This window comes from Heterocephalus glaber, unplaced genomic scaffold (assembly GCF_053883595.1).
Source record: "Heterocephalus glaber isolate CG9 unplaced genomic scaffold, H.glaber_assembly_v1.0 deba00001481, whole genome shotgun sequence".
In the NCBI taxonomy this organism is placed as follows: Eukaryota; Metazoa; Chordata; class Mammalia; order Rodentia; family Bathyergidae; genus Heterocephalus; species Heterocephalus glaber.
The window spans coordinates 66,552,835-66,580,780 of record NW_028258317.1 but is presented as its reverse complement, the minus strand read 5'-3'; the positions used below and the strand labels follow the sequence as shown (position 1 = coordinate 66,580,780).

Genomic DNA, 27,946 nt, shown 5'->3' with positions numbered 1-27,946 from the left:
TGGGGGAGGGTTGGGCCTCCCGGGGTCGAGGGGGTGGGGCCTGGGCCAGCGGTGGGACTCAGCCCGAGTCCGGACTTGGACTCGGCAGGCAGTGGCTTCCAGCCCACCTACACTAGGCAGGATCCAGGTAAGTAAGCCGCAAGTTTAAGGAGAGGGTCGACAGCGAGGCAGAGAGATGGGGCTCGGAAACCAGTGAGGGTCGCAGCATCACCCCCCCCCCCCCCCCGTGCTGCATGAACTAGGAACGTGAGGTTCCGGGGAGAAGGGTGGGAGGAGTTAAGTCCTTGTTGGGGAAGGGGGGTTAGGAGCAGGCCACGCCCCTACAGGAAGGAAAGGTGCATGTGTATGTTGAGGAATAAACTTAGGAGGGGGTCGCAGAGGTGGGCTCTCGCAGTGAGGCATTAGAACACTGGGGCTACCGCTGGCAGGACCCAGGCCTCCGAGGTTCCAGGAGAGTGCTCTTGGCAGTAGCCCTGTGAAGGAGTTTGACAGGCATTGGGAATTAATCCCGGGCAGTTTTGGAAGCAGAGGGGGAAGTGAAGGTTGAGAAAAAGGAGCAAGGAATGCCTGTGGAAGAGGCCAGCATCTAGTCCTGGAAAGAATTTAGTTCGCTGGAAGAGAGGGGCAGATCAAAGTGCTGAATACCTTAAGAAGCTTGAGAGATTCGATGAGTGCTTTACATGAGAGGACACTGTGCTTTTCTGTATTTCTTAGAAGACAACCTGCGCACAGTCAATGCTTTTGGTTACTTTTCTGTACTGAGAATAGGTGCACCTCTTACCCTGAGCTATATGCGTGTGCCCATATTGATAAGGTAAGTGTGTTTTGTGGTACAATATGTAAATTAAGTAAGTACATTGTATAACCTTAGGAATATTTAAGGATGAGGTTTTGATGATACAGGATAGTAAAGAAATATATTTTAGATACGGAGGGGGAACGAGAAAGTCTGAAGAATGCATTCAGGTACACCCTAGATTATAGTGCCATGTTTCATTGTTTTTCAGGTTAACACAGAAATCAGCCTCCCAGGCCATGTTGGATTTAAGGTCTGCTTCTTCTGTTTTGCCCCAGAAGAAGATAAATGGACCAGTCCTCATAGTGAATGACCTCCCCTTCCTGACCAACAGATGGGAGAGTAACTGGGATCTGTCCAACACTGGCCTCTGAGCTTAATAAACCAGCTGAATGAAGCAAGGTAACAGCCTCCTGGGAAGGACTTTGAAGTCTGCAGTGTGGGGGGGAGGGGCTTGGACACACCCCTTCCCCCAGACTCCTCCCCCTCAAGGTCCACTCAGCCATGGACTTTGGACCTGGATAAGAAAAGCTGCACATTTTTTGGTGGATCTGACTTGGATTCTCAGTTTTGGAAATGTAATACTGGAGGATGGGGGTTTGATGGTCTCCAAGGGAGCGACTGAGAGGAGAAAGGTAAGGTTCTTGTCTCATTTCCAACTTAGTGCCTTGCTCTTGTGGAGAAAATGCTAAATGGGGAACTCTAGGGACACTGCCATTCAGGAAGTAGGACACCATCTGTGTCCAAATGAGAATCCTTTCCCTAATGTACAGATAGCTTCACCTCTTCTTCAGTCTTTCTGGATACAAATTTGTTCCCATCCTTTCCTTACCAAGAAAAGTACCTAGTAGAGGATTGTGAGTAATTGGTATTTTGAGATTAGCTTAGTGAGGTTAGGCTAAGGAGAACAAGAAAAGAATTCAGGTGTAAAGGATGTTGGGTTAGATTACCCTTAAAGCCCTTTCCATCAGTGAGATAATAGGATTTCAAGTCAATTTGGGCTAAGACTCTAAAAGAGATTACCCAGGGCACAGGTAGGCTGCTTTCTTGGGGAGCTAACTGAATATGACAGCAGGCAGGGTGTTGGGATGGGAAATAGTCTAGATAATCTCCTAAATTGTCTCCTCCTTTCCTATAAGGGAGATTAGGCCATGAAATCTCATGGAAAGAACAGCGAAACAACCCAAGTTTGGGGATTAGTAGGATTTGTGTTCTAGCTCTGACTTTTTTCATCCATGTGCAAGCCTAGATATGTTGTTTAATCTCTGCCATGTTCTCTTCACTTCCAAAGTGTTGATAACTAGTATACCAAGAGTGCCTAGGACCGTGTACATATAAAACAGTAACACTGGCATCACTTGATATACCTGTTTGTTACACAAAGAAAAGCTTTGAAGTAGGAGTTCTGTTCTTCTATATTGAGTTAGTGTGCTGGCATAAGATTTAGAAGATGTCTTTAATTAAAAGCTTGGTCTGAATTTGTCTTGTTTTGTTGCTGTTAATACCTGGGATCATCCTGTTATAGAAAGGTAAACGGTTTAAGGAGAATTTAACTGCGTTGACCCCAAAGTTCTCCATTCAGCTTGACAGTGTGCTTCTTGGGGTAGCAGGTTAAAGAGGGGTGGAGAGAAGTTTAAGTCTTAAGGGCCAAGTGTCTGTTTAATAGATAGAATTTCATTTCTTGAGGTGAGCACTGAGCCTTTTCTTCCTGTGCCATATCATAATCTTAGGCTCTTTAAGATGACAGGTGTTTTCAGGTTGACATCTCTTAGCTATTCATAGTTTTGCAGGCTGTGTTACCATTAAAGCAAACCTATTCATGGTTATCTTCTCACCACCTGCCTGTGCCTACCTTGAGCTCTGTTACCTATGCCAAGATGCCTGTATTTCTTAGTGAAGCAAATAGCAGACAGGAGTGATAGTGCCCAGCATGGGGAGTTTTGAGAGACAGCACGTACCCATTGCCTGGCCAGGGGCAGTAAGCTTGGGTTCCAGCATTCTCACTAGCTGAGTAACAGCTGGGCCTCATATTCCCTGGGGACTGGCAGCAGTACCAGAAAATCCTACATTTATGCATTGCTTTTTTATTGATTTGTTTCCATTTTCCCCATAGAAATTACTGCCTCCTCCACAGGCCTGGGTGGAATCATTGACCCTGAGCTTTTCTTTCTCTGGTCTGATGCTCAGGGCAGCCCTTTTGAAGCCAGGCTGCTACTGGTGAAGGTGTGGGTCTCAGGGCAGGTGTGTTACCTCCCCCAACTTGACCTTGCAAATTCCTGGCACCAATCTTTGCATAGGCATAGGGTCTTTTGGGCTCTGTGGTTCCAAGATGACTCCTCAGCTGTCACTGGGGTCTTACATTGTGTGGAAGACTTTCTTCACCCAACCCAGGAGTCCCTCCAACATGCAAGTGAAGGTGTTGTGTTGTGTTTGTTTAGTACTTACATGATGTAAAGCGTCCAGTCTGGTGTGTCCATTTTCCCTTACCAGTTTCTTGTGAGGAAGGTGGAGCAGGAAGGTTTACCTAAGGGTGTAGTGGCAGGTGCTGCAGTCACGTGTGCAGTGCTGAGCTGCTTCTACAGCATCTGACCTGACTCAGGGCATCTCAGCTCTGCTATAAACCTCTAGGGAGAGAAACTACAGACTCTCTGGTAAGACTTCTTTAGAGTGAGCCAAACTTTGCCTGCTCTGCCAGAGCACCAGCTCTGCCCTCTACGGGACTCCTCAAGACATCCTTAGGACAGCTGACTCCTTCTTGCAAGAACACCAGAATGCTTGAAAATAGCACTTAAGAGCTGTAAGTCTACTTAGTCAGGGCCAGTGATAGGCTAAACCACCCATTGTGTGTGTGTATGTGTACATGTGTGTGTTTTAACTGAATTTTTATACCCTTTATTGCAAAAGGAATTACAGATAGCTAACAGAAAGTTAGATTTCACACACATTGCTCAATGATTATCTTGTTAATCTCTTCTTTTTCCTTTGACCTAATGAACTGAGGGTAGTGGGCTGAGGAATAGAGATGTTGGGAGGAGGGAGAGGGAAATTGAGACACTGATTTAAAACTTGCTTTTACTTTTACTGATAATTTCAAGCCGAGTTCTGTCTTAAATTCAGAGCATGAATTCTTTCCAAATCATAAAAACTTTCAGAATATCTTGGACATGGTTTATAGAAGCGCAATTTCCTGGAACAATTTTCATTTTCTTCTGCTTTCTGTAGTTCTCTTTTGGTGGTATTGGGGTGGGCAGGACAGTGTACTGCCTCTTGTAATTCTTTCAACCTGTGGCCAGATCTTTTTGTTTCTCCCTTTGCATAGAATCAGTCCCAGGTTCGGGCCTAGAATTTAGGCACCTGGCTCCTTGTTTCTGTTCTTCCTTGTTCTCTCTTTCCCATGAAACATCTAGAGAGCCCCCGGTCCCCTTTCCCAGTGAATTTGGCACTCATCTACCTGGCTTTTTGCCTCTCAGACTCAATGTTTCTTCTTGCTTCCATTTAAGAATTCATCCCATTCTCATTCTGTAGTCTGGCCTGCCCTTCTTGGGATAGCACTCCTGCAGTTTGGGAATTTCTACTTGTAGATTGTCCTGTAAGCCTTGGTATTTAAGCAAAGGACTGTAGAGATGGAGGATGCGTTACAGTGCACAGTTGTGTGTGTCCCCACACAGACACTTTTGTTCCCTATCCAGCTAGCTTAGATGGAGTATTGTGCTTCGCGGTGGAATTCTGACAGGACATGGGCTGGTCTGCCTTCTGCCACCATTCAGCACCCCACTGCATCTATCCTGTCTCCCAGAAGGCAATTTTTACTCTCTATAACTTGGATCTACAAACTAGTAGTTGGTTTTTTTAATGGTACTATGGATTGAACTCAGGGTCTTCCCAATAAGCTACACCCACAGCCCCTTTTTATTTGAGACAGGGTCTCCCTAGGTCCCCAGGTTTCCCAAGCTGGGCTTTTGATCCTCCTGCCTCGGCCTTCCCGAGTGCTGGGATTACCAGCATTTGCCATCAGGTGCAGCTCAGGCTCCCAACTCTTTACACATTTAGGAAGGGTTATTGTATCCCTTCAGTTTCACAGTGAGTGTACAGGACCCTATGTCCCCCAACCCACTTCATGAGGAAAATGTAGAGAGGGCAAAAGTGCAGAGATGCTGGCCTCCGCCTTGGCACATGAGCATGGGATTGAGCTTCCTGCCCCAGTCCACACAGCCAGCCAAACCAGAGATCTTGAGCACACGCTCACACACAGTCCAGCCTTGCTGCTGTAGCTGCTCTCCCCTTGCTCCACTCCTTCAGGGCAGGGCTCCCAGTTGTGTTGTCAAGCTTTCTCTTCCTCTAGCAAGTTGGCATTTTCCCTGAGCCTCAAACTCACCTGTAGAATGGGGATGCAGAGGTACTAGAAGGGTTAATGGAGAGCCCAAGGGAAGGCTCTGGCCTGGGGAGGCCTCTGTGCCTGGTGACTCCTTATAATTCTGGTTTACCTCTGAGTTCCAGAATGGCTCCCCATGGTACCTGACTTGCACAGTGTGGCCTATCCTGCTACTCGGGGATCGGACCTCAGAGAAATTCTCTCTGCTCCAAAGTCACTGCTGACCCTCAGATAGGTGCTGCAGCCTCTGGTCCTGTGAGCCTTCCTTTCTCCCCTCTTCAGACTTTGTGGCATAGGTAACAGGTTACTGAGCTGTCCATCCCGAGGTTGGCCTGAGTCCTGCGTCTCTCTTCCACCTCTTCTTGAGGTTCTTGCTATCATCTCCTCTAAAATACCAAAGGGAGTGGGCCAGGGGTTTAGCTCAGTGGTGCCTCACCTGCCTCAAAAGTGTAAGGTCCTGAGTTCGATCCCTGGTATCGAAAAAAAACCAAACAACCCCCCCCCCCAAAAAACCCAAGGGATATAAACATCCAGGCTTTTCCAGGGCTACCAAAAAGCCTGTGAATGATTCCTTCCCTTCTTAGGTCTGGTGGTCTGGTGGTCTGGTGGTCTTGCCCCATGGGCAGTTCTCTGTTTTTTCAGTCAGAACTAGCAGTGCACTTTCCCACTCCCTAAAGAAAAAACAAGAAATGAAACAATACAAGGCTCTTGACCGCCTTTGGCAGCAAGTGTTTCCTCCCTGACTTCCTTTTGGCACCCGGGTTCCTGTTCTTACATCCCTGTACCCCAGCTCAGACTTCGAAACCTCCCTTGGGTTGGGGATAAGCTCTTCGGCTCAGGCTGTGCCCTTTACTTCAGCCAGGGCCATTTGAACACTACTTCACTCCTACTGCCCTTCCTTCCCAAACTCCACTACTCCCAGGACTTCAGGCTGGGGAGAGGGAGCCGCCTAGAACCCTGAAGGGTGTGTGTGGGTCGGGTCACCACCTGTGGAGTTGTAACTGGAACAGCTGCTGCTTCGGCTGCCTCCTGGAGTTGGGGCCCCGGGAAAACTCGAGTGGCAGTGAAGTACCGGGAGGAGGCGGCGCTGACGGCGGGCTGGGGCTGGGGCTGGGGCTGGGGCGGAGTTCTCGGTCAAGCAGCAGCCGGGGCAGGGCGGGGAGGGTTGGCCGCTCCGCCCCCGGGAAGGGCCACGTTGCCCGCCCGCCCGCCCGCCTGCCCGGCTGGAAGGCCGGCGAGGGGAACCCGGCGTCAGCTGCGCTAGCGCGGGACGCGGGGAGCCGGGTTTATTCCTGAGAGCCGGGGCAGGCCGGTTCGGGCCAGGAAGTTGGGAGAAGCTGGTGAGTGGGGCCCGGGGACGCGGGCTTCCCTCGGCTCTGGGGCTTGTCCATGGGAAGGGACGGAGGTGAGGAAGAGGGAGGCCCCGTAGGGGCCGCGAGCGCTCGGGGGAGCAGGTCCGAGCGCCTCGTGTCTCCCGACGGCCCCGGCACGGGGGGGACCCCGCTGTCTGCTTCGGTAGTTGCCCCGGCGGATCTGGTCCCGGCTGCGCTTCCGTCCTTTCGGAGCCAGGAAGTGGAACTCCCTGTTCTGCTTTTGGAATCCCGGGCCTCCAGCTGTTTGGAGACGGTGGACTTCTCGGGGGGCGATGCTGTTATGAAAGTCGCCCGCAGGGCATCTGTGGGTGTGGGGCAGGGGGGAGGTGGGGTCGCTAGAGATAGTGGCTGAACTAGAAAGGGAAGTGGCTGTTCGCCCAAAACCAAACTCCAGCGTCCTTTCAAAGTTACTAGGGATTGTTTGTTTGTTTTTTGGTACCGGGGATCGAACTCGGGTCTTTGCACTTACAGGGCAGGCTGCGGAACCACTGGGCTAAATCCCCGGCCCTGGGGCTTGTTTTTGTTCAGCCATGCTGTAAGGAAAAATTGACTCACTTTTGAAATATGTAAATTGGCAGGAAAGCTTTTTCCCTACCTGTATGCTAATATGTTCAGGGTCATAATAAACTGTGAAGCAGAGAGACTAGCTGGTCCCACCTGTGTCTCCATGGAGGCGTGAGCTCAGTGGTGAAGCTTCACGTTGCTCTGTAATGTAGTAGGTCTTTGCTTTAGATTTAGAGTATCACTGGCTGAGATGTTTAGTTTTATTTTCTGTCATTTTAAATACTTCTCACACCATGTAGCCTTTGCTCTTAGATGCTCGGGGTCTTCCTTACATCTCAAATCACTGATGCCTGATTGAAACCATTGAGGGCATCTGGATCTTTACTTCCTGTCTTAACTTCACAAAAAGTACTGCAATGTGTCTAACGTTGGTGGCATATGTGAGAGTTAAACTTACTTCCTGTTTGGGGCATTGGAGGAATCACCATCATCAGACACCAGAGCACCAGAGGTAATCCAGATCAACTCTCACTTTGTAGATGAGGGAACTGAAGCACAAGTGAGCCAAGGAGCTTGTCTGAGATGTTACTTGTCTTGCAGGTGCTGGATTACCTGACTCCTCCCCAGCATCATATTTTTGCTATACTAGCATTGTATATCCTCCTCCCCCATGAATAACCTGCATCCCATCCTTCCTAGATCTTATTCTCTAAGCCCTTGAATTATTTAGTTTATCTTCTCTGACTCCCTTTCAGTTCTTCCATCCTGCTGAAATTATGGAGCCTGGTACATGATACAAGAGTATAATAGTGAACAAGAAAGTAATTGATTTAGATATTCATTATCTGTGATGTGTTCTGTGCTTTCTGCATTTTTTAGAGCAGTACTTTTTTTTTTTAACGTACTAAACACCACCGAGATAGAAGGGAAAGTTTGTCAATATCCCCTCAACTTCTGTATTTAATTTCAACGCTAGATATGACTTTTTTACTGTTACTCATGATTGGAAGTTGACTATTTGTTGTTCACTTGCTGTTTCAGGAACATTTTTTGGCAGAGAGATGGGACAAAGCATGGAATCAGGAATGTTAGAAAGGAATCTGTTCTTAGGCCATCCTTCCAGTGAATAAACTGAGTGAATCCCATTGGGATTAGTAGGACCAGCTCGGAACTACCTGAGTTTTGCCTGAATGTTTTATATACCAAAAAGACTCATTTCACATACCCCACCATGGGGCACTTAGTGGTGTACATTGGCTGTCTTACTTCCTTAAAGGAGTTCTGAAAATGCTGGGAAATCAGTTAGCTTTGAGTCTGTGCCTTATAGGGATATCTCATAAATAGAAATATACGAACTCAGGTCAAGATGGAAAACATTTCTTTTTTTTAAAAAATGTTTACTTTTATTTGTACATGTTTGTACTGCATAATGATTATATTCATTATGAGGAGTTGGTTCATGTACATAACAGTTCTATTTTTAAAAGGCAGGTGTGGTAGATTACATTTCCCCAAAATGGTTTCATCCATAAATATCTCATTCCAGATTATCGCAGTTTGTCATTGCTCTTCTCCCATCGAATGGTGGTGTTTGTGATTCTGTTCCCTTGAATGGGTAGGGATTGGTGATTCCCTTGACCAGTGAGTAAGGCAAAAATGACCTGAGACTGGATTCAGAGGATATGGCTTTACTGGCTTGTTCTCCTTCTTGGGACACTTACTTTTGGAAGCTAGTCATCATCATTGTAGGAATCCCAACCACATGGAGAGACTACATGGAGGCGACCTACAGACATGTGATAGAATGAGCCAGCCTTTGTCTGTTGAGTCTTACAGCTCAGCTCCCAAACGGGGGTACAGAGACAGGTCATTTCCTCTGTGCCCCACTTTCTAGGTTCTTGAAACATAGAAGCTGTGAGAAGAATAAATGATTGCTATAGTTTTAGGCCACTAAGGTTTGAGATTATTTTTAGCAGTACATACCTAATGTGGAAAGGGATGTGAGCAGAGGCAGGGCCTCAGAATTTGGACCTTTGTCTTGAATGGGAAGGGCAAGGAGGAGCACTTTTCCTAGTCAGAGTTACATTCCATTTCGCTCATTCTTCCTAGTACTTACTGCTACATAATGAATCATCCCAAAACTCAGTGACTGAAAACAATAGAATCATTTTATTCATATCTTAGATGGCTAGGCCCTTGCTGTGGTCTCATGTGGTTACAGTCAGATGTTGCTGGGGCTCAGGACATCTGAAGGCTTTCTCCCACCTCTTGTGGATGATGCATTTTGTGGGTGCTGGTGGCATTTGGCAGTGAACTTAGTTGGGTCACCAGCTGGAATACCTTTAGATGTCCAGTCCCTGCGGTAGACTTCCAAGAGCAAGCATCTTAAGAGTACCAGGTAGGAACTGTATTGCCTTTTATGAACTAGTCTTGCAAGCCACAGAAGGGTGTTAACAGTAGGAGTCTTGTGAAGTGGCCCTCTGAGAAAGTGTTGGTGGCTTGCATTTAGGGCTGTGGGTAGCATTTAGGATAAGAGACTAGCTGGAGTGAAAATATGGGAGTGTGCAGGTGTGCTTAATGGGGAAATCAGCCAATCTGAGGCCAGAGTGTGAGGTCTCTGCAGTTCATGGCTGGAGATGAAGTTGAAAGGAATTTAAGTCAGTTTCTTGTGAAGGTCCCTGTAAGTCATAAGGAGTTTGAGATTTTTTTTTTTTTGAGTTTGAGTTTTTTGAATGTGGTCATTGGTAGCCTTGATTTTTAAGACAGGTTAATGCTGTGATTGGGTGGGTACTTCAGGAGAATACTCTGTTCCTATTGGGAAAGTTGTTTAGAGGGAAGCTATAGGCAGATCAGCTGGGAAGCCACATCAAGAATTCAGGCCTAAAGCAGTATTTCATAATAAGGACAGAGGTAAGGTTAAATGATTTGAGGGCTTGAAATAGGATCCTGGCAGTGAATGAGTGATTCTCTTCCATTTTCATAGTCCAAAATTCTTGGGGCTAGATGGTTGCGAATTTAGAAATTTTTGGATTTTAAAACAACTCTGGTATATTTACTGTGTGTTATGAGATTTGAAGCCATGCACCATAATCCACCATGTTTATTTCTGTAGCAAAATATATGAGTAAACACACTAAGTAGGATAAATAAAGACTATAAATAGCCTCATATTAGATCAGATTAGATTTCGCCAAAGTGAGATTTTATTGCCAAATGAGTTTAGGAAACTCAAGTTTCCCAAAAAGTGCTCTTTTTCAGCACTTTTTTAAATTTGGAATTACAGCTGAGGGATTGTGAATGTGTGTAGCATCCTCCACACTAAAGCTGCTTTTTAGGTCACACACACATGTGAATGTTGGGGGTTCTAGCACAGCAGCTGGGCAGAGCTGGTAGAGCCAGTCCCTGTCCTTGGACAGCTTTCAGCTGAAGGGATTTGTCAGTTGTTGAGCAAGTGGTTGCAGTGGCACTGATGATGTTGAAGGGGAGCTGGACTCATTGTCCAAAGGCATTAAGGAAGATATCTTGGTAGATATAAATTAGAGCTTTCAGATGAAGAAGAGGAGGAGGAGCAGATTGAGTATGCAGTCATATGCAAAGGCCCTGGGGGTAGGAAGAGGACCAGAAGTGAGTCTAATAGAGTGGAACAGTGAAAGCAGTTACTGGCTAGCATTTACTGTTGTCGTGTCCCATCGTAATCACAGCAACTCAATGAAGTATTCTGATTTCCATCTTACATGTAAGAAAATTGAGTCTAAGAAATGTGGAGAAACAGTGTGATGCTACTCATTGCCTTTGAGCTGTCTGGCTTGCCTTTGTGATTGCTGTACCTTCCTGGTGGTAGCCGGAACAGTTTTCTGAGCAGAGCTAAGTTTGGCCATCCCCTGAACACAGCCAGGCACTCAGGTTTGTATATGTGCATATTCTGTTAACTTATAAACAGAACTAAGGATCGTACTCTGAAGAATATACAGATACACAGCAGGAAAGCAGCACTAGGTCTTTGTGGAGAGGCAGGTGGAGACTGGGAATAGAATATGTTCTTTTATTGCAAGAGGAAAAAGTTCTCTTTGAGACTTGATAGAAAATGGCGATGGGATGGAGAACAAAGGCATGAGGGCTAAGGTGGAGACTGGGACTGGAATAAGGGAGCTTTTCCGAAGATGATTCAGCCCTCTAGATGTTTACATAAGAGTCCATTTGGCTGAGGAGGTTATCTGAAGGCTCCTTTTATTTGCATGGCTTGAAAGGGTAATGGAGGATTCTTCTAGGCCTCTGGAGGTGGGTGTGTTCCCCTTAATTCTAAAGTCTAAAAAATGAAAAGTAAAGTACTTTGGAAAGGTACAAAAGTCATCCGAAGAGTAGAGAGGATGTGATCCCTTGGAGTTTCACCACTTGTAGGTCACAGGTGGCTCGTTGGTAAGTTAGAGACAGTCTGCTTATTATACCTGAGGACAGCGTTTCAGTTAATGGAGTTGAATCTCTTTTCTTTCCCTTTACCTAAAGCCACCTTTTTTCTGCTTAATTGTTTAGGAGACAGGAAGTAGGGAGAGAAAAAATCCCGGCTATTAGAGTAGAAGGAAAGTTCCGACATTGTCCACTTTCTGAGAGTGAAGAAGCTGGAAGTCTGTATATCTCTATTCCAGGAAACTAATATATAAGACCTGATAAAATAGGAACTTAATTACATAGTTAAAAGAAATGGTCTTAAGGTTTCTGAGAAGATGTGATCTGCAATTGTGGGTGATTGGTTTCTAGGAGGAAGACGTGGTGGTGGATACAGGCAAGAACTAGGCTACTTACTCTCCAGGAGAGAGACAGAAGCCAGGTCCCTTTAGACTCTTGAAGATAAGCCCTTTCATACCAGATCCCTTAGATTGAGACCTCCAGGCTGCAGAGATTAGATCTAGGACCTAAGGTTTGGGCTAGAATAGAGAACTGGGCTGTAAGCCAGAGAGTAACTTATAGTGTAGTTGGCACAAAAGAGTACATACTTGAAGCTTTTGGATATGTACAGTTGAGACCAGAATTAGGAATGCGAGGGAGTCATGTGATTTGGAATGGCAGCTATCTGGGATTTAGAGGATGTTTAGATCCTTTCAAGTAATGCAGTCTGGCAGAGTGTGGAGGGCTGCTGGGGGCATGCCTTTCTTTTACTGGTTGTGTTTCCTTGTCCCTTTCAAGAGTCTAACAGAGAGCAGGTATGTGATACATATCATGAAACGATTAAGAAATTCAAGGCAAATAGATTATCTCAGCTCTTACTAGATATGTGTTCCCAGTGTGGACCATTTTGATGGGTGCAGCTATTCAGTCATGGGCCATATCCTCATATTTTATTTTTAAGAAATTGTATTTGAAAATAGTTTCAAACTTTAAAAGTGTTTCAAGAATAAAAATGACATAAGAAGTGGATATTCTCTTTACTGAGATGTACTTGTTACCAACATATTGTTCCATTTGTTCTCTCTGCTGCATACACACATGCACATACACATGCATACACGCACACAGATTTTTGTCCTCGACCGTTTGATGGCATCTGTCATGGCCCTTGTAAGCACTTTAGTGTCTATTTCCCAAGAATTGGAATATTCTCTTATGTGATGTAAGAGTTATCAGTCAGTTGATACCAATACTTTAAACTACTGTCTGTTTTCCAGCTTTGTCACTTTACTCAGTAACATATTTTTTTTTTTTTTGGCAGTATATGGAAAGTGGTTTTATTATAGAGATGGCAGTGTTGGTTCAGCATTGGAAGATCCACCCCCAAAAGTCATCATTTTAACAGAGGAAAGGAAAAAGCCATATGATCCTGTCACTAGTTGGAGAAAAAGTATCAGACTAAATTCCACAGCTGTTCATGGTAAAAGCTATCAGGAGACTAGAAGTAGAACAGAACCTTTTCAGCAGATTAAAGACATGTACTCCATACTTCCAGCGAAAACGCCTTATATGAATGGAGAAGATACAATGCTTTCTCCTTAAGGTGGGGAACAAGGGCAGATATGCTTACTGTCTATCCATTAAACTTTGAAACCTAGGCCCAAACCAAAATAGTCTGGCAATAAAATGACACAATTAGGATAGGATTGGCAAGGTAGAAGCAAAATCTTTAATGTAGATGAAATGATCATCTACAGAGAAAATACTAAGAAATCTCTAGGAGCCCCTAGAACTTGTATTTGAATTTAGCAGGATTAGAAAAACACAAGGTATATATCAAAATTCAGGCCTGGGTATACTTGCTATAAATGAAGAATTGGATATTGAAATTTAAAAGTTATGTAGGAGTACAAAGGACCTAGAAAAGTAAAAAAAAAAAAAACAGTGTTGGAAGACGTTTAGTACCTAATTTTAAGACTTCTTTTAAAGCTACAGTAATCAAGGCAGTGTTGGTGTAAGGAAAGACATAGATCATTTGAATAAAACAGAGAATCTAGAAATAGAACCACACGTATATGGTCCACTGAGTTTTGAAAGATTATTTAACATTAGCATTTTATAGAATATAAACTCAATTCAAGAGCTGAGGAAGAGATAGTGTTTTCAGCAAATGGCATTAGAACACCTGGTATCCGTGTATAAAAAATTAACCTCAAACCTTTATTTCCATACATAAAAATAACTTGAAGGGATCTATGAACCTAAATATAAAAGCCTAAAAGTAAAAAACTTTAAGAAATTATAAGGGAAAATGTTTATGAATTTAGGGTAGGCAAGAACTACCTAGGATACAAAAAACATGATGTATAAAAGAAAATTGATAAATGAGATTCCATCAAAATTTAGAACTTTAAATGACATCATTAAAATGAAAAGTCCTTAAACAGACCATATTTACAATGCATATAACCTATGATCAGAATATATAAAGAACTCTTACAGCTCATTAATAGACAACCCAATTAAAAAGTAGACATAAGAAGATGATAAATAGCCAGTATAGCACAAGGAAAGGTGTACAACTCTAAAATCAGAAAAATACTAATCAGTACAATAACAAGATTGAATTATACACTCATTAGGGAGATGAAGTTAAGTTTTAAAAGCCTTGTGATGACTTTTTCTTTTTGCTGGATTCTCCCCCTTTGCATTTAATTTGTCACGCCCAGTGGATTCATTCTTTTGGGCTTCCTGGAGTTGTGATCCTCATTGTCTTTTCCCAGGATATTGTCTAAAATTTTTTGGAGTGCTGGTTTGGTATTCATGAAGTTCCTGAGGTGCTCTTTGTCATGAAAGTATTTTATTTCTCCATCAATTTTGAAAGATAGTTTTGCAGGGTACATCAATCTGGGTTGGAGGCTGTTTTCCTTTAGGGCTTGAAATACACCACTCCAAGCTCTTCTTGCCTTGAGGGTTTGCATTGAGAAGTCTGCTGTGATTCTGATGGGCTTTCCTTTGTATGTGATTTGTTTCTTTTCTCTCACTGCTTGTAGAATTTTGTTCTTCTGTTGGGTTTCTGGAATCCTAACTCTTATATGCCTATGAGTAGATTTTTTTTGATCAAGGCTATTAGGAGTCCTATATGCCTCACTTTTCTGTATGTCAAGTTCTTTTCCCCTGCTTGGGAAGTTTTCTGCCATCACTTCTGTGAACAGTTTTTTTATGTCGTCTCTACTCTCTCCTGTTTCTTCATTGATTCCAATCAGTCTTATGTTATTCTACTTTGCATCGTCTAGCAGCTGCTGGATTGATTTCTCGTGTTCCCTTACAATTTTAAAGCAATTTTTCTTTTCCTGGTCATTAATTGCAATCCTATCTTCTATATCTGAAATTCTATCCTCACATTGTTTTATTCTGCTGCACAGACTTTTGATGGAGGTTTTAATCTCCTGGAAATCTGTTTGCATCTGTTTTATGGATTCCATTTGTTTCCTATGTTGGGATTCCATCATGTTCCTCAGACCCTCTATTTTTTTATCTGTGTCCTCTCTAGATTTATTAATCATGTCTTGCACTATGAGCAAAATCTTTGCTGTTATCTGAGTAATTATTTCTGATTTCATTTTTCCCAGATCCTCTTTTGTTGCCAGTTCAGAGAGTCCAGGTGGTTGAGTATCAGATTGTTCCATCTCGTTTTGCTTTGGGGTTGCTGTAGGTGATCTGGAAGTCTGGTTTTGAGGCTTGTTTATGTGTCTTCTCATTTCCACGTTGGCAGGGGTTGTGCTTCTGGTGCCCATGCGGCTCACCTTCTCTGCCCTAGGAGCTTGGGATGGTGGCAGGGGAGCCTCCTTCTGGGTGCTGGGACTGGCTCACCTTCTCCCCTAGGAGCATGGACTCAGTAACACATTTGTAGAAAGAGTCTTATTGTGGTATAATTGACATACAGTGAACTTCACATGTTTAAAAGTTGCAGTTTAAATTTTGACATGTATACATCTGTGAAACTCTCTGCAATCAATATAATAAATATATGCATGCTCCCCCAAATTTCCATTTAATACCCCTTATAATCTTATTTTTTATATTTAGATTTCTGGGCCGGGGATTTAGCTCAGTGGTCCTGCCACCTGCCTCACAAGCACAGGGTCCTGAGTTCGATCCCAGGTACCAAAAAAAAAATTCATGATATCTATATTTAGATTTCTCATCCACTTCAGTGTTGTCCTTTTGTGAATGGATCTAATTGTAAGTTTTTCCAAATGGATATATAATTGTAGTTCTATTAATAATAAGATCTTTTCCTCAGTAATTATAAATATCACACACTAGATCTCTGTGTATAATTCATCTGTTTCTGGAGTCTAACTTGTATTCCATTGGGTAGTCTATTTATTTACCTGTATCACTTTTAATTACAGAGGGTTTATAATTTGCATTGTTGTAGTATCTGCCGGGATTAGTCCATTTTCAAAACTCATTTTTATTATTTTCCTGGATAGTCTTGTTTTTAGTCTTTTATGTGAACTTCAGTATCAGTTTGTCTAGGTCCATAAAAAATCATTTTGTTGGAATTTTTGATGGTGCTGTAATGTTCTAAGAGAAAAGGATATTGTGGTTTCCTTTTGTGTTTTTTAGGAATTATAGTTTTATTTGTACAGTTTTTGAATTTGAATTGTACAGCTTCTTAAACTTATCTGTAAATATTTCACCATTTTCAGGCTTTTGTAAATAGGTTTTCTTACCTATTATATAGATATAAAGGCTATTGATTTTGTATGTTTTTATATCCCACTGCCTTGCTCAGTTCTATTTGGTTTAGTTTCATCATTAATTATCTTAGGGTTTTGGAGCATAGTTTTGCAGCATTAGCAAATAGAGATAGCTTTACTTTTTTTCTGCCTTTAATTGTAATCCAATTGTATTGGCAGATACGTGGACCATAATGTTAGTAGCCATGGAGTTCATGAGCAGCTGGGTTTACTCCTGATGTTCATGAGAATGCCTCCTTAATCAGAATGCTTTCTTAATAAGTGAGTTGTGATGTTTGATTTCTAAATCAGTACTGTAGGGCAATTTAATTTGAGGAGTGGGAGGTAAATGGTTCACCTCTCACTCTTCCCTCAAAGCTGTGGATGATGGAAGTGAAATCTGTCAGGTTGGGAAGGTTGTTTTCTCCCTTCCACCAGCATCACTCTCTACCTTCCACTTAAACATTATTGCTTTTCTGAGGGCTAGTTAGCTCATTTTGGAGTACTGACAAGATTAGGGGAATGGCAACTCTTCACTGAGAGACCACCAGTCCACCTCTGCTTCCTGCCTCTTACTTTTTCACCTGTTCCTGCCCTTCATATCCTTGTACCTCATAAAAGTGTGGACCTATATGCCTTTGTGATGACAGTTGGCTTTTCTCTTTTCTCTCTTTAGGTTCATGACTGCTTCCTGATCCCATAGCCCAGGGGAAGCATCTCTAGAACTGCGGTCAAGGAAACTCAGGGGCAGCCTCGAGCCCTCCCTTGCCCGCCCTCCCCGGTGGGGGCCAGGATGCTGAAGAAGCAGTCTGCAGGGCTTGTGCTGTGGGGAGCTATCCTCTTTGTGGCTTGGAATGCCCTGCTGCTCCTCTTCTTCTGGACACGCCCAGCACCTGGCCGGCCACCCTTAGACAATGCTCTCAATGGTGACCCTGCCAGTCTCACCCGAGAGGTGATCCGCCTGGCCCAGGACGCCGAAGTGGAGTTAGAGCGTCAGCGGGGGCTATTGCAGGAGATCAGGGAGCACCATGCTCTGTGGAGCCAGCGGTGGAGGGTCCCCACTGTAGCTCTTCCTGCCCAGCCTCATGTGCCTGTGACCTCATCACCAGCTGTAATTCCCATCCTAGTCATTGCCTGTGACCGCAGCACTGTCCGACGCTGCTTGGACAAACTGCTGCATTATCGGCCCTCAGCTGAGCACTTCCCCATTATTGTCAGCCAGGACTGTGGGCACGAGGAAACGGCCCAGGTCATTGCTTCCTATGGCAATGCAGTCACGCACATACGGCAGCCTGACTTGAGCAATATTGCTGTGCAACCTGACCACCGCAAGTTCCAGGGCTACTACAAGATTGCCAGGCACTATCGCTGGGCACTGGGCCAGATCTTCCATGAGTTCAAGTTTCCAGCAGCTGTGGTGGTGGAGGATGATCTAGAAGTAGCACCAGACTTCTTTGAGTACTTTCAGGCCACTTACCCACTGCTGAGGCGCGACCCCTCTCTTTGGTGTGTGTCTGCCTGGAATGACAATGGCAAGGAGCAGATGGTGGACTTGAGCAAGCCAGAGCTGCTCTATCGCACAGACTTTTTTCCTGGCCTGGGCTGGCTGCTCTTGGCTGAACTGTGGGCTGAGCTGGAGCCTAAGTGGCCCAAGGCCTTCTGGGATGACTGGATGCGCCGGCCTGAGCAACGGAAGGGGCGGGCCTGCGTGCGCCCTGAAATCTCAAGAACAATGACCTTTGGCCGAAAGGGTGTGAGCCATGGGCAGTTCTTTGACCAGCACCTCAAGTTCATCAAGCTGAACCAGCAGTTTGTGCCCTTCACCCAGCTGGACTTGTCATACCTGCAGCAGGAGGTCTATGACCGTGATTTCCTTGCCCGAGTCTATGGTGCTCCTCAGCTACAGGTGGAAAAAGTGAGGACCAACGATCGGAAGGAGCTGGGAGAGGTGCGAGTGCAGTATACAAGTAGGGACAGTTTCAAGGCCTTTGCCAAGGCCCTGGGTGTCATGGATGACCTCAAGTCAGGTGTTCCCAGGGCCGGCTACCGAGGCATCGTCACCTTCCATTTCCGGGGCCGTCGTGTCCATCTGGCGCCCCCACAGACCTGGGAGGGCTATGATCCTAGTTGGAATTAACAGCACCTCCTATCCCTTTGGGATCTTTTCCTTGCCGTGTCATGAGCTGAGATGGGATTGCAGTCCCCAGACTGTATCGTCCTGTCTGTGTTGCCCTTTGGGGTCCATTTATCTTTATTTTCCTTTGCATTTTTTTTGAGTAGCATTCAAATGCACAGATGATAATGTGAGGGGTATTCTCCCGTTCTCAAGGGAGTCAGAGGAGAACAACAATTCTGAGGTATGTTGGGAGCCATTATACAAGAAACCACTGTGTGGTAGGAAGAGACTTGGGCTTGTTGGGGCCAAGAATGTCCACATCCTGAGTTTTCTCCTATGGTCTCTGCAGAGAGGTTGGCAACTGTAGCTTTCTTAACCAAGCCTCTTCTCTGATTCGGTTCTTCCAGCCAGGGCATGAGCCTCCTCCTGTCTCTTTCCTCTTTCACCACCTTACCCCGATGTGGGGTTGGGTTATGGGAGAGGAGAATGTGTTTGTGGCCAAAATGAGACTAACCAAAGGGCTTTCATGGCAGGGTCGGGATGGAGTTGATGGGTTGCCAGGCTTTCTTGTCTCTTGTCCTTCTCTCCTTGCCGCTGATCTCCTCTCAGCTCTTCTTTCTCTGCAGTCTAACACTTAGTAGTTGGAGATGGAAAGTGGAGGAAGAAAAGCAAGATCTCCTTGGCTCATACACGGCTGGCAGGGGAAAGGTGGTGAGAGGAAAGCCTTTGCTCCCCCACCCATTTTTTGCCTCAAAGAGATACTATCCTTGGACCCCCTTCTAAAAAATGTCAGTCTCTGTCTTTTAGGCGGATTCTGTGCTGGTTTGGTGAAAGACAGATGAGGTCCTTTTGTCCCTTTTTCCCCCGGGGTTTGGTGCACAGGCCCCTCCCTGAAGACGGTGGCTTCTAGTGGCCTTTTTAGTCTGAGATAGAGCAGCTGAGATCAGGATAGCTCTGGCCCTGGAACAAGTCCTACATTTCCATATCCTCACAGGCTAGGAGCAAATGGCAGGTTGCAGAGGAATTTGTGTTTTTATTGCCTGAACTCACTTTCACAGAAGAAAGTGGAATCCACAGAATTATTTTCAAAAATAAAGGCTGAATTGTCTGAAAAGAATTTGTGTGTGTATGTGTGTGTGCATGTATCCTGGGAAAGGTGAAGGGTGGGCCAAAAAAGGGAAAGAAAGGAGAAAGCATAGTGAGGGAAAGGCTCCACAGGTGAGAGGAAGTAGGTGGCCGGAAACCAGATGACTGGCAGACAAGGACTGGAGAGAAAAGCCCCAGGACAGCTGAGGAGGGCACCAGATAGGACAGAGGCCAGGTTGGATGATGGAGAGGGGACTCCAGGCTACATCCCTACCGGTAATCACTGGAGCTGGGATGGATATGAAGTCAGCAGAATGATTGGCATTGTGCAGGCCTGGCCTGGGAGAAAACCAGAGCATCTGAATCCCTCTCAGTGACTGCTCTGTCCTGGGCACCCTCTGCTGGCTCAGTGTCTTAGTTACTTTTCTTTTTGCTGAGACAAAATTCCCAACATCCACAAGTTAAGAGAGGAAAGGTTTATTTGACTTACAGTTTACAGATGTTTCAGTCCATAATTGGCTGGCTTCAAGGCAGGGTGGCTCATGGTAGAGGGGCATCACAGAGGAGAGAACCAGTTCATTGCGAGCAAAGACAGCAAAAGCAACAAGGGACCTTAACAGCATCTTCCTGCCCCTCTATCCAGACTACTAGGGTGCCTAACACACCCTTAATCCTAGTGCATTTGAGCCTAGCATTGCACCATGAATCAATTGTAGCATCACACTAGATCCAGCCCTCTGAAAAAGCTCCACCTATGACTTCATGAGGTTTTTTGGGGAGACACTTAGACATTCCACCCTGGGCCCCCTGAGGACTCATGCATATTCCTTTATGCAAAAAAGCATATCTATCTCCAAGAGTTGCCAAAGTTCTAACAGTTTCAACATTGCTGAAAAGTCCAAAGTCTCAGATTTAAGGCAAGTCTTTAGCTACAAGGCCCTGTACAAATGAAAGAAAGTTCAACACTTCCAACATTCATTGGCACAAGATAGACATTACCATTCTAAAAGGTACAAATGGGGACCTGGACCAAAGCAAGTCCAAAATCTAGCAGAGCAAACATTTAAGTCCTGTATTTCCATGTGCAGCATCCAAGGCAATCTGACAACTCCAAAGGGCTTGGGTGGCTCCGCCCCTATGGCACTTATGGTGGTGGTAGCTTCCATGGCTTCTCTCTTGGGTCAGCTCTGCTCCCTCGCAGTTTTCCTCAGAAGATCCAACTTCTGGGGTCTCCACTGCACCTTTGGCTTCACACAGCTTCACACACTGCCCTCTTGGGCACACTGCCTGCCTCCCAGGCCTTCTGGAATCTGGGTGGAAGGCTTCCTGACCCCATAAGGCTTTGATTTTTATGGGGGGCCGGGTACCAGGGATCAAACTCAGGACCTGCTTCCGAGGCAGGTGGCAGAACCGCTGAGCGAAATCTCCAGCGCACTGACCCCACACCTCTTGCATTCTGCATGCACCTAAAACCAACCACACGAATGATGCCAAGGTCTGCAGCCAGCTGGAGCAGTAGCCAGGCTTCCCTCTGTTTTGGCTGGACAGGTCAAGTGCCTGGATTGCTAAGTACTCTGATCCTAACCCCAAGGAACAACTTCCCTAGGCCACTGCCATTCTTGAACATGGTGCTCTTGGGCTCTCTTCTCAAAGTAAAGTCTTTCATCACAATTTTGAGGCTGCAAAGAGTGGAGTCCTGCTGGTTTTTTATGTTCTCAAGCTCTTTTCAGTTGCCTTCTGAAATACTTGGCTTTCTCTTGCTAGTACTTTCAGCAACCAATTTGTCCACTTCTTATCTTTTCAGGCTACAGCTTAACTGGAGCTTCCTTTCTAGCTAAACCCAAAGCATTTTAAATTATTCTGCTAGGCTTTGTGCTCTTGATTCTCAACATAAATCTGGCTAAAAGCCCCCAACAGTAGCCATGCCTCTGTCTCAACATTAGACTGTTTTGAAATTTCTTCTGCCAGATTAATTAGTCTGCTGCCCTTAATCTCAGTCTCAGGGAAAGTCTCCAGACACAAGCAAAATGCAGACAAACTTTCTGCCAAGGTATATAACATCATCTGGAGTCCAACAGCCAATGAAAGCAGTACTTCCCAACAGAAGCCTCCCAAGCCTGGTCTTTACTGGTAGGATTTCTGATAGCCTTCTGGTCTTTGAGCTCTGACCAGAATTTCCCATCAAGTACAGCTGCCACCATTCCAGCTCTACTTTTCCAGCCAGAATCTCCAAACCTTTCCTAACTTCCCTTTCCCACAAGCCAGCTCCAAAGGATCTTAAATCATACGATCAGATATAGTCATAGCAACCACTTCACTTCTCTGGTACCGAATTCTTAGTTACTTTTCTCATTGCTGAGACAAAATACCCAATGTCCACAAGTTCAGGGAGGAAAGGTTTATTTGACTTACACTTTATAGAGGTTTCAGTCCATAATTGACTGGCTCCAAGCCAGGGTGGCACATGATAGACGGGCATCAAAAAGGAGAACCAGTTCATTGCAAGCAAGACAAGAGCAACAATGGACCTTAACAGCATCTTTCTGCCCATTTTATCCAGACTGCTTAGGGTAGGTAGCATTCCCACCCTTAATCCTAGTGCCCTTGAGCCCAGCATTGCACCATGAATCAATTCCAACATCACACACTACATCCAGCCACCTCTGAAAAAGCCCCACCTATGACCACAAAAGGCTTTGTGGGGGAGGACATCTAAAAAGACATAAAAGGAAGCATTTCCTGGTTACCTCCCCTCATGAGCTTCAGGATGGGGACTGGGTACCTGGCAATAGGCTTTTAGACTTGACTGTGACCCCAGTGAGAGTACATTTTAAACTGACACACCAGGAATACACATAGGACACTCTGGTAAATGTTGCATCACAGATAATACAGTCTGAAAATTTCCATTCTCTTCTAATTCACTTAGAAAAAAGCATTGCTTGTGACCCACCAGCTTGATTTCATGAGTGGGTTTGAAAACCTCCGGGCTAAGTGACTGTTGAAATAGGAACTTCATACTTAACGGTGGCAAAGGTCTCTGGGTGAGCCCTGTCTAGAAGGGAAAGATTGACCTCATGGCCACTTGAGGAGCAGCCTTGGCCTTCCTTCTGGGCTCAAGAATGCATATTGAAACAGAAGAGCCAGTGTCAGGCATTTTAACCTTTTCTATTGGAGCTAATTTTGTCTTACTGCTCTTTCATGGGTTATTTAATCTTATTTTTGGTTAAAAAGAGAGAGATGATCATGATTTGCAGTTGTAGAAACAGGCCCAGATAGGAGCCACATTGTTCCTAACAGAATTGAGCAGAGCAGTTTGGTTGCTCAAGACTTCATATTCTTAACTTATTAATTGCTGGTCCAATGTTTGTTCTGAGTACTCCACGAGTAATAATACTGTCCTAACATTTCATCCTCAGAGAATCCTAGATTATAAGTACTATTTGCCTGTTTTACTGGAGAGGAAACAGATAACATAGAGGTTAACTCACTCATGGTCACACAGATGATTGTGGCAAAGCTGGAATTTGAATGTAGCCCATGCAGTTGACCATTCCATTCTAGTCTTCACTGCCTCCAAGTTCTCCTCCCCAGCCTTACTTGTATTTTCAGCCCTGTGGGCAACAGGTAGTGTTGAACTGTGAGGCCAAGCAGCCCTGGGCGGTGGGTGGGCTGGAGGGCTGTTCAGGAAAGATGGAGGAAGAAGGGAAGAATAGAGTTTGAGGCCCATTAGGGCCAGAGGTTACTGATGTGACAGCTTGGTTTCTCAGATTTCTCCTGAAATAAGAGTGCCTTGTACGGTCTCTTGGTATTGTCTGTTTCGATACATGTCCCCAGAGAAGCCACATTCACCTAGTCTAGATGTTCTTGCCAGTCTTTCATGTGTGCAACAGTTGGATGTATCTTAAAAACCCTGATCCTCCTGTGGATACCCAAGGAAACAGAAATGCCAACTAGAAAAGCACTGTGTCATTAAATCCTGCTTACCTTGAATTCAGAGATTTAAAGATCATTCTATGATCACATCACCTCTGCCTTGATCTTTCTGCTGCTGCATTTCTATATTTGATTCTCCTTGTGATTGTTATTCCTTTTGTCCATCTCCTGCTGTTCTTCCTCTCTCAGTGGCTGATCACTCATGTCAGGATAGCTGTTTCTGCCTTCTATATGTAGTCTTCCCTTCACAAGGCTGTTCCTCTCCTCTCTCACTCTCTCATTGAGGTCACTCGGTGAGCTCTCATTTGTGGAGTGAATCACCCTCAGTGTAGATAAATGTGTTGGATAGAGTCTCTGCCAGGCCTCTTGAGCCTTCAGGGACTTCCCCATTAGAACCCGGTTCCTGTGGTCAGGATAGGAAGGTGGAAGTCATTTCAAGAGTTAGATAAAACCATCACTTTTATTCGTTGTTCACTGTTTTTTCTTATGTGTTCATTTTAGAAAATCAAAACAAATAATGTAAAATCCGTAATTCAACACTCCTTCATTTATGTTTATACCTTAGTTATATATTTACCAGACTTCTTTCTCACATAAATAAGTAGATGGAACATTTATCAATTTACCCATAAAATTATGTAAATGTTTACATAACTTATGTACAGCTGTATAACAAAGTTTATCCTGTTACATATCTTTAACGTGGGGTTTTAGGCTTTCTGATGGGATCTCTGTAGAGGTAAGTGGTTTGCCACTGGAGGGACCCTTGAACTTCCATCTTTGTTCTCATCCACCTACCATTTAGCCTAGGAAAGACACAGGGAGGTGATACTTGGAAGCAGAGGTAAGAAGCCCTTGCTGGTAATGGAACAAGGTCTATGTCTCCTGTCCTGAGGCATTGAGACCAGGTCTGAGGCATGGAGACCAGGTCTGATGGTTGAGCACATGTAGTCTGATGGGCCTGAGCTAAGCTCTGCACTGGGGTCACTGCCGTTATACTGTATCTGACTTCTGGGTCAGCCATTTTTCTTGCCTAAGCCTCTTCCTGTAAGGTTAGGACAATAGTACTTCCTTCTGAAGTGGTAGTGAAGATTCTGTAATAGGCTAGTGGTGAACCTATGGTGTGTGTGTTATTGTTTTTCTTTTAAGATAAAAGATGTTAATTTATGAGGGTTTTTTCCTAAACTAAAACCTTAGTATTCAGGTTTAGTTGCAGTGTTGGCAGTTTGTGATAAATAAGTGGGTTTAGGGTTGCAGTTTGGGCCCTCGTCGCTAAAATGTTCACTCACAGCTCTAGTATGGGAAGCAGTGTGAACAGAGTCCTATGGAAATCTGTCTCCATTGCTCTCCTCTTCGTGAGCTTCACCTTGGTCCCCCACACTTACTCCTTTCCTCACTCTCACATATGTCTGAAGGGAGCAGAGAGGAAATCGTGGAGGTTGAGTGGAAAAGGGAGGCCAAGCAGTACTAGACTTTCCCCCACTGCTTCTGTTGTCTTACTTGAAGTCTGGCTCTTTCTTCTAAAACTGTAGGAATATTTGTCAGGATTAGATCCAGCTGCATGTTGTAGTAGGCAATGAGAGGCAGGTGGCAGAGGACTGGGATGGTGGTTCCTGGTATCATCAGGGCCACAGATAGCCTATCCATCTCACTCTTTTCAGCTTGAGGCTTCCATTCTTGGTGTCACTATTTGGCTACAGGAGCTCCAGCCATCATGCTTGCATTTTAAGTGGGAAGAAAGAAGGGAAAATGGTGGGTTCCAGCTATCATCCTCTTTCCTAAAAGTTCACAGATAGTACATGGTCATAGCTCCCTGCCCTAAACTAGATTACACAGACATCCATGAGCAAAAGAGGCTGGACAAGTAATTTTTCAGCTAAATTAATTATTCTAAGATTTCTGTTACTAAGGAAGAAGAGAGTGTTTGGGCAACCACAGGGACCTCTACCACATACTGGGCTTGTAAAACCAAACTTTTAACTATGGCAGGGAGGATTTGGAGAACACAGGATGATGGGGGCCCCTAAAGGAGTACATTAGTAACCCTGACCTAGAGAAGGGAAAAATTAAATCTCCTTGTGAAGTGTGTGAGAAATGACAACCAAAATTCTTAAAACCCACAAACAACCCCAGAAATGCTGACTGACAAGGAAGATGGACCAGGGAAGTCAGTCTTCCATGTTGACACTCTACTCTTTTCTTTTCTTTTCTTTTCTTTTCTTTTCTTTTCTTTTCTTTTCTTTTCATTCTATCATTTTCAACACAGCTCCCAGCTCACAGGCCATGCACAGTACCCTTCTTCCAGCTATTAGGAAGGGGGAAAGGGGAAAGGAAGATAATTCTAACCCTCTACAGAATGAAACAAATGTACATCTCACTTTCCCTCTCAATTTATTCATTAAAATTTAGTCTAGTTCCCCTAGTTGTAGGGAAAGTGGAAAATTGAGTGTCAGTGTGCCAGGCATCTGTTCAACTAAAATTTCTCTTATCAGGAGGAAAGGGAAGGGTGATTAGAGTGGTGGCCTTCTCTGTGTATGGGTAATATCTCAAAACTTGTCAACCTGTCCTGGAAAATAATGTTTACTTTTCAAAGTTTCTATTTACGGAAAGGTAAGAACCCTGGGAATAAGGGTTGAATGGGATTGAGGCCTCACCAATGGCCCTCCAGGCCTTCACTGAGGAAGACAGCCAGGGCACCCGGCTGTGGGAATAGCTACCTCAGTCCTGTCTGAAACTGCAGCAGAAACAAAGCTGTGTAAATTCTAAACAGGCCGCTGTCATCCCAGCTCCCTGGAGGCTAAGGCAGGGCAAGCACAAATTCAAGCCTACCCTGGGCAACTTGGCAAGACTGTGAAACAAAACATTTAAAAAATACCTGAGGATGTGGGTCAATGTGAAGATGCTGGGTTCAACCTCCAGTACCAAAACAAAATAAAAAATGAGTAAAACAAAATAGGAATTTTTAAAAAGGCCATAGAAGGTGTATCAGTATATTTAAGTAATCGTGATATAGGAGAAGAGATGTAACTCCTAAACATGCCAGATATCCACAGTGCAAATTTGTGCTCTCTAAAATTGAAGAATGAATTCTAGGAACAATGGAGGTTAAGAGTAGGAAAAATTTATTGAAAGATAGCTTCTGACTAAGAGAGACAGAAGGGGGACCGGAAGTGGGTTGCCTGTTCACCCAACTTCTCAAAGGTGTTTTATAAAGCAAAACCACAAGGTTGAGGCAGGTTCAAGGTGGGACAAAACTACAGCCAACTAAGTGAGATTACAAGTACAGTCACTTAGGTAATACTGAGCCAATGAGAAATCACAAGGTGAACAAAACTATGAACAACCAATAAGATTATGACAAGAATAGTCGCTTACATAATATCGATTAAAAAGGGATCCAATGGAGAAACAAGTCACATAGCAAGAGTACAAGGAATGAGAATGGATTTTCTGTGGTAAGGGGTGGGTCAGGGATCTTTCTTGGAACATCTTGGTCCCCCTACCCAGGTGATTGATAGCTATTTAGAATATCAATTACTGCTATTCATGTTGTGCAGGTGTGGTAGTTTCTCTTCTACAATGCTGGATTTCAGTGCATGTGTTTTGATTGTCCTTCATGTTGATTCCTTGACTGTCCTCCATGTTGGCTCCTCATGGGTTAGCCCTGTCTAACTGCCTACAAGATATCTAATTAATTTACCTACCTACAATATTCACATTTATATAAATGAAATCTACAATATTTATAAAAAATTTTTCATGAAATACTGGACACAGGCTATAAGGAGAGGTTTATTTTGGTTCATAATTGATTGCATGGCCCCATTCATTTGGACCCCTGGAGAATATGGCACATTATGGCAGTAAATGTCAGAGTGAGTGTTCACATAGCCAACCAGGAAGTAGAGAGAATGGGTCTTGATCCTACAGTCCCGTTTGGGATTCTACCTGCGATGACATCAGAAGTTCCACAAGGCCTATCACTTCCATCACTTACAAATAATGCCACCAAGCCTCTAACATATGGGCTTTTCAAGGAATTTAATATCTAATTATAGCAAACAGGGCTGTGACCTTTGCCAAGTTTGCTGGAACACTTATACTTGGAGTCTTGAGCTGCATGGAACTGCCGTGCAAGAGCCTGACTATCCTGAGACTACCTCAATGGAGAGGCAAGGTGGAATGGTGGACAGCCAGCATTGTCTGTCAGCCATGTAAGTGGGACCATCTTGGATATTCAGTCCTGTGTGTTAAGGAAAGTATAAAATAATATAGAATACCTGCCTGTCTCGTTCTGCTTCTGTAACTTGCTTCACTTGTTTCACTTCTCAGAATAGCATACCAGATGCTTCACCATTAACCACAAGTTTGTGGGCATGAGATAAGCAACTGCCTGCAACATTGCCTAGCTGCAACCCCCACCCAATTGAGGCCAGATGTCCGTATCAAGATAATGGTAACCATGCCTCATAAGCAAAAGTACACATAGACCCTAAGCTTTCTGTAAATCACATGACTAGACCTAGTTTAAAGTATAAATGTAAGCCTCCAATGTGACCCAGGGTCAGTCCTTAAAGGTATGTTCCTGTGGGTCTGGCCTGCTAGCAAATAAATTTTGTTGTTTTACCCCTG

The 27,946-nt window shown here is 44.4% G+C and overlaps 1 protein-coding gene across 6 annotated transcripts; it reads left to right on the top strand.

Moving 5' to 3' along the window:
• The first annotated feature begins 5 nt into the window (after positions 1-5).
• On the top strand, positions 6-27,946 carry Mgat1 (alpha-1,3-mannosyl-glycoprotein 2-beta-N-acetylglucosaminyltransferase). Of its 6 annotated transcripts, XM_087183527.1 has the most exons (4): positions 6-127; positions 1,008-1,431; positions 12,750-12,878; positions 16,853-27,946. In XM_087183527.1, the coding sequence occupies exon 4, from the start codon at positions 16,970-16,972 to the stop codon at positions 18,311-18,313; it is 1,344 nt and encodes a 447-aa protein (XP_087039653.1). In that variant the 5' UTR covers positions 6-127; positions 1,008-1,431; positions 12,750-12,878; positions 16,853-16,969; the 3' UTR covers positions 18,314-27,946. The 6 variants fall into 6 exon arrangements, with proteins under 6 accessions (XP_087039653.1, XP_004862628.1, XP_087039652.1 ...); XM_004862571.4 differs by lacking the exon at positions 12,750-12,878 and having other exon boundaries at positions 10-127; XM_087183526.1 differs by lacking the exon at positions 12,750-12,878 and having other exon boundaries at positions 28-127; positions 1,078-1,431.

What these genes read in the sequence shown, in the direction of transcription:
- Mgat1 (XM_087183527.1), top strand. Translation starts at nt 16,970, where the DNA reads ATGCTGAAGAAGCAGTCTGCAGGGCTTGTGCTGTGGGGAGCTATCCTC.